Source organism: Pantherophis guttatus, chromosome 6 (assembly GCF_059756535.1).
Source record: "Pantherophis guttatus breed Tessera chromosome 6, ASM5975653v1, whole genome shotgun sequence".
Classification (NCBI taxonomy): domain Eukaryota; kingdom Metazoa; phylum Chordata; class Lepidosauria; order Squamata; family Colubridae; genus Pantherophis; species Pantherophis guttatus.
Genome location: NC_142068.1, coordinates 104,860,310 through 104,875,558, shown reverse-complemented (window position 1 = coordinate 104,875,558; position 15,249 = coordinate 104,860,310). Strand labels below are relative to the sequence as shown.

The 15,249-nt window shown below is 45.8% G+C and overlaps 1 protein-coding gene across 2 annotated transcripts in view; it reads left to right on the top strand.

The window, feature by feature from the left end:
- Positions 1-2,347: 2,347 nt before the first annotated feature.
- The window catches only part of LOC132710305 (vomeronasal type-2 receptor 26-like), a 36,734-nt gene continuing 23,832 nt past the window's right edge, over positions 2,348-15,249 (top strand). The window contains exons 1-2 of one of the 2 annotated variants that reach the window (XM_087871949.1): positions 2,348-4,085; positions 4,574-4,812. In XM_087871949.1, coding sequence (XP_087728075.1) covers positions 4,082-4,085; positions 4,574-4,812 — 243 coding nt within the window. In that variant the 5' untranslated portion in view covers positions 2,348-4,081. Of the gene's footprint in view, positions 4,086-4,573; positions 4,813-11,361; positions 11,554-15,249 lie in introns of those variants that run through there. The other variant, XM_087871950.1, reaches the window with a different exon arrangement.

Genomic DNA, 15,249 nt, shown 5'->3' with positions numbered 1-15,249 from the left:
TGATTCAAAAGGCTTGAAAGTTACAGGTTGAAATTTTCCCCAAATCCCATCCCTCCCCCCCCCAGGGACCCAGGCTGAAAGTCCAATCCCCGTCCCACATAGTGTCGTGTGGGGCACATCTTCAGGTGTTTTCGTCCACCTGGAGTCCTAGGACGGTTGGCCTTGACTGGGTGTAAACAACTCCACTGAGCAGCGCAGTCATTCATGAGAGCAAACCTCCCTTTTAGTTCAGATGGGTCTCCACCTCACCAGCTCAGCCCCCCAACCCAAATGCCGTGCCTCCCCCCCCCCCGTTACTATGGCAGCTGACAGCAAGCATGCATCCAAGGAGAATCCCAGGCTGGAGATCCGGCTGATACAAAGTCACCAATTCCATCCTCTGAACACACAACCACAAAGCTCTGCAAGTCTCTTATCAAGGTTTGTCCAGAAATTGTGGGAAATCACTGAACCCCCCCCCCGATCTCTAAAGATGCCTCTCTGTCCCTCTGCCACTATCCCACCTCTTTCCCCTGAATGCCAAACTCTGATCCAATTCACACATCCCGCCAACCCCCCTTCGCTTATTTATTTATTTATTTACTTATTTATTTATTATTTTATTTATTTATTTAATTTGTCAGCAAGTACAAGGAAACAAGTATCAGTATAAACATAGACATGGACATTATAAATGGCCAAAATAAATGGAAATAAATAGCAAAACGTAGCCATAAACACATGAAATGAGTACAAATAGGATAGGATAGAATAGAATAAGAAATAGGAATAGGAATAGGAATAGGATAGGATAGGATAGAATAAGAAATAGGAATAGAATAGAATTCTTTATTGGCCAAGTGTGATTGGAGACAAAGGAATTTGTCTTTGGTGCAGAAGCTCTCAGGGTACATAGAAGAAAAGGGGGGACGGTTGGAGGGGGAGGGGGAAGGGAGGGGAAGGAGGAGAGGAGGGAGGGGGAAAGGGAGGGGGAGGGGAGGGAGGGAGAGGGAAGGGGAGGGGGAGGGGGAGGGAAGGGGAAGGAGGAGAGGAGGGAGGGGCAAGGGCAGGAGGAGGGGAGGGAGGGGGAGAGGGAAGGGGAGGGGGAGAGGGAGGGGGAGGGGGCTGGGGGACCTTAGGGACCTCTGGAGAAGCGGGTGGGGGGGGTCCAGGGGAGGCAGTGGAGGGTCGAAGGGGAGAGACTTCCAGACTTTTCCTATTCTAAGGACTGAAGTCGAGACGGGAGGCAAAGGGGGCAGGAACAGGCAGGGCCTTATGGGAGGAGAGGATCTTTTGCACTAACTAAGCTGAGGGAGGGAGGGAGGGAGGGAGGGAGGTGGACTACTTCAAGGCCATCCAGGCCTAAACTTTCTCTCCTCTGAGGGCTCTGAGGGCTTCCATGGGGAGCAGAGACTCTCCTCGTGAAAGGCCTCAGCCTCTGAAATACAGCCAGGGCCCACAGGAAGCTCAGAGGCCCCGGAGGGAAACCTCCAGAAGGGCAGAGGGGCTCCTGCTTGGGCTGGGGTCTGGCTGGATGACCTCTGGGGGCACCTCCGGCCCTGGGATCCTGTGGGGCTTCCCCGAAAGAACCGGGAGGGGCTGCTGATCTCCCCCTCCCAACCTCCCTCCCCCCCTTTGGGGAACCTTCCCGTCTCCTGGCTGGAGAGGAGAGAAAATCTCCCCTCAGCTTTTTTCTCCCCTCAAAATGGAGGGAGGGAGAATCGACTCAGGAAAAAAGAGGCCATGAAATGGAGGAGGCTGCGGGGTCTTTGCCCGCTTTAGCTGTCCTGCTCGCTGCCTGTGGGGGCCAGCTGGGGCTTAAAGGCCGGACTGTAGGCTGCCCCCTACAGGCAGGGTGAGGGACAGCTAAAGCGTGGAAAGAGGATCCCGAGTGCTGGACAGGGGATTCTGGGAGTTGAAGTCCAGAGGCCTTTGCTGAGGTTGAGCCACCTGCCCTGGGAGGCCCTGCACTGGACACTCGGACAGATGACCTCCACTGAAGGGCCCCCAAGGAGGGGAGGCCCAACCCCCCCGTCCCCTTTTCCCTGACTTCACGGGGGCAGGAGGGGGATATGGGACACTGGGGGGCAACCAGGGAATGAAGGATTTTCCCCTCTTTTTTAACATATATATATATATATATATATATATATATATATATATATATATATATATATATATATATATATATATATATAAATATATATAAATATATATATATATATAAATATATATATATATATATATATATATATATATATATATATATTATATATATATATATATATATATATATATATATATATATATATATATATATATATATATATATATATATAATATTTATTTTCCTCCTCCATCAGCAGAGGATCTAAACCCTCCACCTTCTTCCTTCTGGTTCCGTTGCTGGGCAGAGGCCGAGGCAGAGCCGGGGGAGCCGAGGGGGGAGGAAGGGCCAGGCCTCCCTTCCCCCCTCAGGGCCTCCATCCTGGCTTCTCTCCTCAGGGGGGACCTGCTGGCCGATCGGCCCAGGAAGCTCTTTGGGGGCCCCGAAGCCTCTGGATCCAGGGGGGGAGGAAGGTGGGAGCCTGGATGGAGACCATGGGAGAGAAGCCGGAGAGGCTCTTCCTCCTGCGAGGCTCCTCTTCAGCCCAGGCTCTCCTCCGCCCAGTGTGGGGAAAGGTCCCCCCGGCCTCCCTGAGAGGAAAGCGGCCCCAGCCACCCACCTCCCCTGGTCCTCTCCTGGGCCCCCGTCTCTCTCTGGCCCCCTCCCCTCTGGGCCCCTCCAGGCTCCAGGAAGACACAGCAGAGACCCTCCGGGAGGAGAGGAGTCCCTTCCCAGGCCTCCGCCTGGCCTTCCCCCCAGAGCCCCCCAGGACCTCCTAGCCAGGCCCTGAGAGGAGAACCTGGGATGGGGACCCTCCTCTCCCTTCAGATCAGCCCCCTCCCCAGTTCTCCCTCCTGGGCAAAGGGGGACGTCTCCGTCTTCCTCATCCAGAGAAGAGACACAATCCGTGAACAATGGATCCCAATGAACCAGGGACTCAGGGGCCCCAAGAGCAGCTTCAAAGCACTCGGAAGCTTTTTAGGGAAGGGGGCTTCACCCCACAGCCTCAGAGATGGGAATGTCAGAGGGGTTCCCCTTTTTAAAATCAGCTCCAATTTATGAAGTTCTGATATGAAAGAAAAGCCTAAACAGGCCCCACTCTTCACCTTAGGCAGAATCCAAGGGGACTGATTGCTTCCTTGGCCTTAGAAGAAAGGCAGCACAAGAGTTAAGGGTCACCAACCTGGAGTGGCACCAAACTCCATACTTCTGGGTGACCTTCTCCAGCAGACTCTGGAGACAAGAGATCCGGTTGAAGGACAGCAGAGTTCAATTCCCTTGTTATTGAACTATCTTCCTCCAGCATCACTTTCCTGACATGTCCTGACAGGAAGGACCACAAGCACTACAGGAATTGACCTCAGGAGTGTAGTTGTGGCTTTTCACAAACAAGCTTTTCTCCATCCTCTCCTCTGCACATGGAGCCCAGTAGAAGCTCAGGATCCCAAGAGGAGAAGTCGCTTCTCTCTGTAATTAATAATGATTATCTGGGCCTTGGAGATCTCCATAACTGTGATAGAGAGAGCAGATTGAAGCCATAAGCAAAGGATCTTGAATCAGAAAAGGATAAATTTGTCAAGCTCTGTGGGAACAAGTTTTGGGACAGGCAGGATCTGTGCTCTTGATTATACCTTTTTCTCCTTTCCAGGTGAAGCTGAGTGTTTCTCTGTTTATATCAGGAAAGTCGCTGGCATTTCCATCTTCTGAGAGTGCTTTGAATTCTCCCAACTGTTCCTGCTGTGGGTGTTAGAAACAGGAAGAGGATTAATAAAGCTCCATGAATTATGGACCTCCTGCTTTTTCTTCTGATGCTGCTTTTGTCCCATCCAGTCTCTGGGAAGCTGAAAATGAAATGCCCTCTGAGTTTGGAGCACCAGGATGGAAAACAACCATGGAGCTTTTACAGGCCAGGAGACCATCTCATTGGTATAGTCGCAACTGAAACACAAGTATCACCTATAATGTTGCCTTTCCACAGTGCTCCTATACTTTCTCATGCGTAAGTCATTCAGGGTGATGGAGCTGCATCCCCTCCTAACACTCTCCTTCTTTTCTTCTTATTTCACTTACTTTTATATTGCAGGACTTGTCTAATTTCCTGAATGATTTTGATTTCTATAACTTGCCTCCTTTTTTTATTTTGTAGAAAAGACTCAAATCCAAAGATGGGGTTATAAAAACCTGAAGGCAATGCAGATTATTTTCCTCTCCCTGTTCACTCCTGAGTTCATCAGTTGAATTCATTTTGTTTAAAGGAGGGACTGAAACAGTTGTAGTTGCCTCTGCCCAGCCCATTCCCAGATTTCTATAACCGATTATTGGTTTTGGATCAATATTGGCTTAAGACTCAATAGGCTTGTGGAGGCAAAAAGGAATAAATTCTTTTAAAAAGTTTGTTGTTACTGTTGATAATAACTTGAACATTTTTCTACAGTGTGGCTTCTTTCCCTTTTATATGCACCCTACCATTCATTTTCACCATTCAAGGGGTCAACAAGAACTCCCAGATCCTGCACAACCTCACACTGGGCTACAACCTCCATGACAACTATTTGAACACTTTACACACTTCAGATGCCTTGCTGGACATGCTCTCCACTGGAGAAGCCAATGTCCCCAACTACGGCTGTGGAAGGAAGGAGAACCTCCTGGCTCTTCTTGATGCAGCTGACAGGGACATCTCTATCCAGGCGTCAACATTAGCAGCACCTTACAAAGTCCCACAGGTTTGTGTGTGTTTTTTCTCTCTCTGGTAAAGTGATTGGAGGGGGAGCAATAGATGCAATCATGTCTCCTCCATGGAAGTCAAGAGTTGCTTTTCTCCATATTAGCAAACATGTCAGTTATGTTTTTTTCTCTTACGTTCTTGTTCAAATTTCTCATACAAGGCCTGAAAAGCAATAAGGTCATTGAAGAGGATTTTTTCCTGGCTATTCAGCTATTCAAAATATATCCTATTTGTGGATAAACTATTGGCATGTTGATTTTTACATAGATATAACGCCTGCCATATGCAGTTGTATTCAAGCTGGCAATAGTAGCATATATATATATATTTAAAAATGGAATAAAAAGGAATCTAGCAATTACAAGCCAGTTAGACTAATAGATATTGTGGCTGAAATATATTGCTTGTTCCTCTTGAGTAAATTTGAGATTGGGTGGAACAAAAGTGAATTCCTTGCAGAAGAACAAAAAGGTTTAAGTAGAATAAAGAGTTTCATAAAGTTGTATAGTAATCAATCAACTAATAATCTAATATTGTCAACACATTAGTTTTGAAGTATTTAATTACACAATAGGTCAGTCGGGTAAACCACAGTTTTCTAGCTTTTATAGATGTTAGTGCAGCAATATTTTGGGTATAATAAATTATAGGTGGAAATGTGGAAATTTTTTTAAAGTGAATTGATTTTGAAATGTTTTTAAGAGAGGAGTAAAATATTTTATGTTGGTTATTAGATGTGATTTAAAAGAAACATTGATTTGATTTGGGTCTTTGACGTAAGGAAAATATATGAAATACTGATTGTTAAAATGATAAGTCAATATTATAAAGAGCTGTTTAGATTTGGAGTTTTAGGGTGATTACATAGTAGAATGTCAAATACTATAAGATGCTAGACGGAATGATAAAAATTGGGTTTAGATTTGTTCTTTTTTCCCTTTTTTTTTCTTTAAGATGTTAATGGATGAAATATGGAACTTATGTTTTTTTTTAATTTTTTAAAATTTTATCAAGTTACATAATATTACAATCCTACTAGCATCGGTTAAGCAATGTTTGTACATATATACAGGATATATACATGGTGTCTCTTAAATTATTCCTTTTAGTGATCACACCATCCCTTACTCCTTCCTTTATTTTATCATCCATCCATTTATACCACTCTTCCCATACCGTATAATAATCCGAATTTTCATCCTCATTTATCTCATAAATTAGTTTACTCATCTCTGCGCATTCAAATACTTTTCTAATTATATGCTCTTCTGGTGGTAATCCCTTTTCTTTCCAATATTGTGCATATATCAGTCTGGCAGCTGTAGTAATACTATTAGATACCTCTTTTTTTTGCCTTAGGCCCTTTTTAATATTCCCAGGAGAAATGTTTCCGATGCCAAATCAATGTCTTCTCCAACTATTTCTTGTATCCATTTCCGAATCTTTTTCCAGTATTTCATCGCTTCGGGGCATGTCCACCACATATGGAAGAAGGTACCCTGGCGGTGGCCACACTTCCAACAATTTGAATTTGTATTTGGGTAAATTCTGGCTAATCTTGCGGGGGCTAAATGCCACCTGTATAGCATTTTATATTAATTCTCTTTATACGTTACTGCTCTAGTCAATTTAAAGTTCTTATTCCAGATAGTTTCCCAATCATTCAAATTTATACTATGCCCAATGTTCTTTGCCCACGCAGTCATTTGATTTTTAACCACCTCCTCCACCCTATCGTATTCTAATAAATAATTGTATAATTTGGCCAACATTTTTTTCCCGTTCCCATCAAAACCTTATCAAATCCATTTCATCCTATTTCTACACCGAATTCCACCTTATCTTTTTGATATCTAGACCACCAATCACTTACTGGTGTAAATATGGCCACCAGTCAATATGAATACCTTGTTCTCTCAAAGAATCCTTGGATTTGAGATTTCCTCCGCCATCCAGAATGTCCTTATATCTACACATTTTCTCCATTCCCAGCATATTGGGATGTATCAAGGCCTCCATTATAGACAGCCACTTCGGGACTTTCATATATTGCCGTTGCCTAATCTCAGTCCAAGTTTGTATTAGTGTGTCCCTAATTTTGTGCCTATGAACGTATATTTTTTTCCCCCTGTCTTTATCCAATAGGTAAGCGTGCCACCCTCTCTGCAAATCGTGGCCTTCCAGAGTTAGGATTTTTTGTTTTCTCCACACTAAATTAGCTGCCTTATAATATATTTCCCAATCAGGGAGTCCGAAACCCCCCCTACTCCTTTTTTCCTGTAAAATTATAAGAGAGATCCTAGGTCCCCCCCGCCAGACGAATTTCCTAATATATTTATTCAATTCTGAAAAAAAAAATTGTCCAAATCTACCAGTATGGTTTGGAACATACTTATGTTATACCGGATCAAACCCTTGCTCTAAAAAGATGTGTTTTATGTTTTATGCTTAAAAATAAATAAAAGATTTTTCAAAAAAAAAAAAAGGTTTAAGTAGAGTAAAGAGTTTCATAAAGTTGTATAGTAATAAATCAATTAATAATCTAATATTGTCAACACATTAGTTTTGAAGTATCTAATTACACAATATGTCAGTCGGGTAAACCACAGTTTCCTAGCTTTTATAGATGTTAGTGCAGCATTTGACACAAAGAGCAGATCAATATTATGGAGGAAATTGATTGCCTGCAAAGTGTAACTAGCCTGTTGGCCCTGATCCAAGCCCTTGTTTGAGAGGGAGGTTGTGGCTCAATGGAGCCACGAGAAAAAGGATCGATACTTACCAAGGGGTAACACAGAAGAATGAATATTTGAACCCTTGTTTTTCAGTCTGGATACAGTATTAATGACTTACCAGGACTAAGGAAGGATTCTCATGTATATGGCTAAAGTGCTAAAATATTTAGTTATTTAGCATATGGCAAAGGTATAATTAGCCAGGAGTCTACAATGTTAGTACATAGTATTTGTTTCGCTGCCAAAGAGTGCGAGTCCATTCAGTTTGTGCCCATAAGCTTCTCCAGGGTTCACCACAGGGGATGAATCAGCTCCACACCAGAAAGATGAAAGGTGTCCTATGGCATCATCTGGGCCTTCTCTCGCCACCGATGGTGCCTCACAGTTGGGTGTCACATCCAAGCAAATCCAGCATTGTTAGGGGCCTGACATCTGTACCAAACATTCATTCATTCATTCATTCATTCATTCATTCATTCATTTATTTATTTATTTATTTATTTATTTATTTATTTATTTATTAATTATATTTCTATACCGCCTTTCTCCCATAGGACTCAAGGCGGTGTACAGTCAAGAAAAATATAGATACACAAACATCATAAAATTGCTAATTAAAATTATTACTTAGTTTGGTCAATTAAATAAAACCCAGAATTAGATAACATTTAAAAAATCATTCACATGTTCATATGTTTAGCCCTGCCTGTTGGAACATCAGGGTCTTGAGGGCACGGCGGAAAGCACGGAGATCAGGGATATTTCGTATCTCAGGGGGGAGTTCATTCCCCTAAAAACTCATCTCTTTCAGTTAGCCGGTCTCTCTTGATTTTATGATTTTATGGTTGGTTTTAAATTTTGATATGGATTTTAAATTGATAAATTTTAAACTATGGGCCAAATTTAATTATTTTAAATCTATTTTTAATCGTATTTATGTATAAATGTTTTTATTTTGGCTGTTCACCGCCCTGAGTCCGAAAGGAGAAGGGCGGTATAGAAATTTGAATAATAATAATAATAATAATAATAATAATAATAATAATAATAATTCCAAAGGGTTGGAGCCCTCATAGAGAAGGCCCTCCCCCTGGAAGTCGCCAGTCGACATAATTTGACTGACGGTACCCTGAGTAGTCCCTCCCTGTGAGAACGAACTGGTCGGTGGGAGGCTATTGGTGGCAAAAGACGGTCTCGTAGGTACCCAGGTCCTAAGCCATGGAGCGCTTTAAAGGTGATAACTAACACCTTGAATCGCACCCGGAAGACCATCGGGAGCCAGTGCAGCTCGCGTAGGAGAGGTGTTACATGGGTGTAACGAGCTACGCCCATAATCACCTGCGCGGCTACATTCTGGACCAGTTGGAGCCTCCAGGTGCTTTTCAAGGGGAGCCCCATGTAGAGAGCATTACAGTAGTCCATACGGGAGGTAACTAGGGCATGAGTGATCGTGCTCAAAGCGTCCCGATCCAGAAAGGGAGGCAACTGGCCGATCAGGCGAACCTGATAAAAGGCACCCCTGGCCACGGCCGTCAAATGATCTTCTAAAGATAGCCGTGAATCCAGGAGAACACCCAAGTTGCGGGCCCTCTCTTTGGGGAGCAAGATCTCATTCCCAATTGTCAGTGATGGTACCAGCTGACTATACCAGGACGCCAGAAGCCACAGCCACTCGGTCTTGGAGGGGTTGAGTCTGAGCTTGTTTCTCCCCATCCAGATACGCATGCCACATTTCCCACCAAAGTGGTACCTATTTATCTACTAGTGTTGTCACATGCTTTCAAACTGCTACTGTTTTCCCGAAAATAGGACATGTCCCGAAAATAAGGCCAAGCCTGATTTTTGGGGTGGGCGTAAATATACGCCCTCCCCCCAAAATATGCCCTAGTGGGCATAGTCAGCACAGGAGACAGCTCTTCCCTTCCACCGATCACCTCAGGGCTTCTCGGTGAGTTCAAGAAGTTTGATTGAATTCGCAAGTTTTTTTTTTTACCCTACAAAATGTTTGCCTGCAGACAAGAGAGAGACACGCGACAGAGCTGCAAGGCAGGTAAGACGCGCATCTCGTGTCTCCCCAGACCCTGGTGAGGGGGGGAGAAGAGACAGAAAGAGGAGCAAGCCACGTCTCACTCCACGTGTCTTGCTTCTCCCCCGCCCCACATGCCACCCCCCTCGATAAAGTGCCGGGTGCTGTGGAAAAGGGAGCCGGGTGGGCGCAGGCTTTGGGCATCTGGGGCTGCCGGGAGTTGCCCGACAGAGAGGCAGGAGCGGGGCGGGAGTTTGCAGGTGAGGGATGGATGGATGGATGGAAAGCGGGCGAGTGCCAAGAACACCAGGGAGATTCCCACCTTTGGTTGTCCGAGTGAACAGCTGATGAGCAGCTGTGTTGCTCTGCCATAGTGGCACAACACAGCAGCAGCCATGAGATGGCCACGCTTGCCGCCTCCTGCACCCCCAAAATAATAAGAACCCCCCCCAATAATAAGGCCAAGCCCTTATTTTGGGGTTCAAAAAATATAAGACAGGATCTTATTTTCGGGAAAACAGGCAGAAGCTGAGACAAGTGATGGGAGCTCACCCCACCATGCAGTGGTAGAACTCGAACTGCCGGAACAGATCCAGTATCTTTAAGCCACTGAGGCTCCTACTTGCTAAATACATGTTGCTTTAAACTGATAGAACAGGACAATTATCCTGTGCGTTAGCAAAGTGGCAGAAAGCGAAGGTTGCCTTATGTGCAAATGTGGCATGAAGGCAGTTACAGGGCAGCTTCGCTCCTGCACTCTCCTTCCCTCCTTCTCCTCTTGTGACCCCATGGCCAGCTGTGGCTGAGCTGGGAGCGTGCGCAGGCACAGGGAGACCCTCCTCTCCTCAAGCAAATGCCAAAGCTCAGGAAAGGTGGGCACGGGCGGGCAAAGGCTCACTTAAGGAGGGTCTCCCCATGCATGCGCATGCTCCCAGCTCAGCCACAGCTGGCCAGGGGGTCACAAGAGGAGAAGGAGGGAAGGAGAGTGCAGAAGCGAAGCTGCCCTGTAACTGCCTTCACGCCACATTTGCACCTAAGGCAGCCTTCGCTTCCTGCCGCTTTGGGATGGAGTCCAAAAAACTAAATAAAAGAGGCGGGGCCAACCAGGGATGGGAGAGGAATGGAAACTCCTCACTTTGTAATGGCAACACAAATCCCCAAGGTAATTCCTATCTATGTCGGACAAGAGAGAGAGGAACACATTGCTTTGGCAATTCCCATGACTTCCTAATACGCAACTATATGCAACTAACTAGTACCTAATATACAACTATGACACATCCACAAGAACTTTTCAATGGCCTCAACAGAGTTCAAGTTCCTCCCTCAGGAAAGACACTCCCTCCGCGCACGGCCAAAAAGCTGCCAGGGGTGGGCGATGACATGGCCAGGCGATGACTGGAGCATTAGTGGAGGAGAGAAGCCGTGTCCTGTTAAGACCCTCCTTAAGCGAGCGGCCGCCCACCCCGCATGCGCCTTTGCTGCGCTTTGCTCCCGGCCAGGGAGTTATGAGAGGAGAGGGGGAGGAGGAGGACGATTGCCCGAAGGGAGGGGGAGACACACACACACACACAGAGAGAGAGGCATAGAGAGACACATATAGAGTGATACATAGAGATCAGGTGAGAGGGGAAGAGAGGGAGAGGGACAGACACAGGGATACAGAAAGAGAGGGGAGAGGGGGAGAGAGACATAGAGAATGGTTGTGTGGCTGGATGGGACTGGGGGACTGGGTGGGAGTGACTGGGTGGGAGTGAGTGACATCGAGTTGGCCATGCCCACCCAGGTTTTGTGACTCCCGGTGTGGTTTTTTTCTGTAGGAAACAGGTCCAAGTGGCTCTTTGAGTGTTTAAGGTTGCCAACCCCTGGAGTAGACTCTGGAGAAAAGGTGGCTCCTACTGAGATAATCATTCTGATTATTGATCAATCAAAGTCAAAAGTTTTGGTCTTTGGAAAACAAACGTGGCCAATGCAGCAGGTAACACCTTTCTTTACTCAGTGTCACTTTTCTCTGAGACGGAATCTTGGATCTGCCATCATCAAAGGAGCTCACCTAAAGCAATGGCAGGATTGAATTTAAAGTTTAAAAGATGAACCTGGAAAAGGAAATCATAGCTATCCAGCTTTCTCCCCAATTATTAGAGAATATAATGCCAAAGTTACCCCCAAACCCTTCAATTGAACTGAAGTTTGGGGCTTAATATCTACCTCTACTGGAACAAACCCAATCACAGCGCCTGGGGAGTATTTTGGGGGTGGATAAAAGGACTTCAGGTGCTGATTCAGAGCTGAGTTGGGAATTTCCACAATTTCATCTTTCTCTAAAATCAGAGGAAATACGGTCATGTGAAAAGGAAAGTTCACCCTCTTTGAGTTCTTACGATTTTATGTATCAGGACATCTGATAAAAAACTACCTGCTCTTTAGCACTTCTTAAAAGGAGGTAAATACAACCTCAGATGAACAACAAAATAGGACATATTACACCATGTGATCATTTCTTTCACAAAAAGAAAGCCAAAACGGAGAAGCCAGGTTTGAAAAACTAAATGCATCTTATGATACAATAGCTTGTAGAATCACCTTTAACAGCAACAACATGAAGTAATCCTTTTCTGTATGACTTTATCAGTCTCTCACAATGTTGTGAGTGTAATTTTGGCCCCCTCTTCTTTACAACAGTTCATTGAGGTTTGTGGGGGTTTGTTTCTGCCCAGCTCTCTGGAGGCCCCACCACCTCATTTCAATTGGGTTGGGGTCTGGCATTGACTGGGCCATTGCAATGCCTGGATCCTTTCCTTTTTCAGCCACTTGCTGGTCTGCTTGAGGTCATCATCCTTTTGCATGACCCAAAGTCCACCAAGCTTCAGCTGTCAATCAGATGGTCTCACATTGGACTCTGGAATGTTTTGGTACACAGAGGAGTTCATGGCCGAGTCAATGATCGCAGGGTGCCCAGGTCCTGTGGCTGCAAAAGAAGCCCAAATCCTCTCCCCTCCACCCTCATGCTTGACAGTTGGTGTGTCATGATGTTATATGCTGTGTTTGGTTTCCACCAAATGTGGCTCTGTGCATTATGGCCAAACTTCTCCATTCTGGTCTCGTCTGTCCAAAGGAGAATGTTCCAGAAGTCTTGTGGTCTGTTCAGGTGCAACTTGGGAAACCTCAGCCGTGCTGCCATGTTCTTTTTAGAGAAAAGTTTCCTCTTGGCAACCCTTCCAAACAAACCAAACTTTTTCAGTCTTTTTCTGATTCTGCTGTCAGGAACTGGAACATTTACCAGGCTCACTGAGGCCTGTAGAGTCTCAGGTGGAACTCTTGGGTTTTCTGCCATGTCTCTGAGCATTGTACGGTCTGACCTTGGGTGAACTTGCTGGGATGGTCCCTCCTGGGAAGATTGGCAGCTGCCTCGAATGTTTTCTGTTACGTACATAGTTTTGGCGGGAGATTTAGAAGACAATGGGTCAATTGTGATTGGTCAGCTCCCTGGCCAGCAAGGTATATAAAGGGAGCTGTGTACCTGTAACCTTTGCTGAAGTCTCACTCTACATTAAAGAGCTGCTGTCACGTACTACCTTGCTCCTGCCTCTTCATTCCCACGACCCAACATTAGCAACAAAGGTGGGATCGAGGCACTGAGAAGCAAGCCAGAAAAAGAGCTACCAACAGCCTGGCTGATGAGCCTGTACATAGCAGGACTACCACGATGTCTGCATATATACCGCCAAAGCCTTTCGACCAAGCCAGAGAGAAGTGGGGGTCATACATGATCCGGTTTGAGTGCTCTCTGGAAGCCAGTGACATTCAGGGCCTCCCCGGCAACCAAAAAAGAGCCCTCTTCCTGAGCCACTGCAGGCCGAAGGTCTTTGTCATGGCTGAGTCACTTTCGGAACCGACTCCAGTCCAGACCGTATCATGGGAAGTGCTACAAGCCACGCTTAAGGCACATTACGCCCCGGTACCATCCAGGTTCGTTCAGCCCTACGATTTCCGGCAATGAGTACAGCGAGAAGGAGAGCCGATCAGCGCTTACATGGCTGCCCTGCGTAAGGCTGCAACACATTGCGAGTACCGAGACCTCGATGATACGCTCCTAGAGCAACTAATCTGTGGCATTAGAGATATACGCCTACAGAGAAGGTTGCTCACAAAGCCTAACCTGATGCCTAACTTGATGAAGCAAGGGCACAGGAGTCATCTACCAAGGCTGCGGAGACTCTGTAATGACCAGCCACCTCACAAGTAACCCCGAGGTCGACACCGGTACACCGTGAGACTACCCAGACTGACAGCGAGGAAGAGTCAAACGAAGACGTCTTCCAAACCGAAAGACTGACACGTGAGCAGAGAGAGTGTCGAGGGAGCTGCTCAAGCTGCAGAGGGTCACACCAGGGACAGACCTGCAAGTTCAGGGATGCCATCTGTAGACGCTGTGAGAAGAAGGGGCATTTGGCGAGAGTCTGCCGGGCAAGCCTACTGGTCAACCACAATTCCAGGGACAGCTACAGCCAATCAGAGCCAGCGCGACACAAGTGGACCAGTAAAGATGGTGACCCCAGGAAAAGGTGCGAGCTTCAAAGCCACGAGACCTGCAGCACCAGGATCGGCCAGGCCAGCGCGACCATCAAAAAGAAGGTCCACACTATCCTAATGTGAAAGCTAAATGTTGGAGATGTGACTGTGATGATGCAACTTATTATCATATATGGTGGACTTGTAAGAAAATCAAAGCATTTTGGATAAAGATTTGGTGGGTGATGCAGAATATCCTGAAAAGAAGATTGAAATTTACTCCGCAATTGTTTCTATTGGGTATAACAATGGATTGTACAGTATCAGAGACTAAATTGATTTTGAATCTAATAACAGCAGCAAGACTGTTGATAGCGCAACATTGGAAGAAAGACTTTTTGCCTACTATTGAAGAGTGGATATTGAAAGTTGCTAATTTAGCTGAAATGGCAAAAATTTCAGCATTTTTGAAGGATTATACTCAAGAAAGATATATGTTGGAATGGAGCAGATGGATTGATTATATTCAAAATAAGTATCAGACTAGAAAATATCAAATAGCTTATGAGTGAATGTTAAATCTTAAAGTTATGTTACTTATGGTGGAGTTAAGGGTTAAGGGGGGGTTGGTTAGTTTAATTGTTAATTGAAATACCTTGTATTTTGCTCTGGGAAGCCGGGGGGGAGGGGGGGTTGGTTGGGGGTGGGTGGGTGGGAAAAGGGATTGGGGAAAATTGTTGCTTTTCTTTAAAACTTTTCAATAAAAAAAAAGAAGGTCCACACCATGGTCAAGATCGAAGGAGAACCCTGTGAGATAGAGATCGATACCAGGTCATCCCTGTCCATCATGTCCTGGGCCACCCTGAAAACCGTCGTCCCCGGCGTAAAAAAGAAACAGCTCCAGATCCAGCGGATACGGCTTCGAGAGTAACAAGAAAACCGCATCTCTATGGAAGGAGTGGGCACGTTCCAGGTCACATATGGTGAGTACCAGAAGGAGCTACCCCTCACCGTGATCAGTGCAACCCTACCGAGCCTCCTGGGCCTGGACTGGTTCAAGGCCCTAGAAATGGGCTTCACCGGCATCCACAGCACCAGCGGCAGCACCCTGAAGGACGACCTCATGCAGGAGTTCCAGGACATGTTCAACGACCGGCTGGGC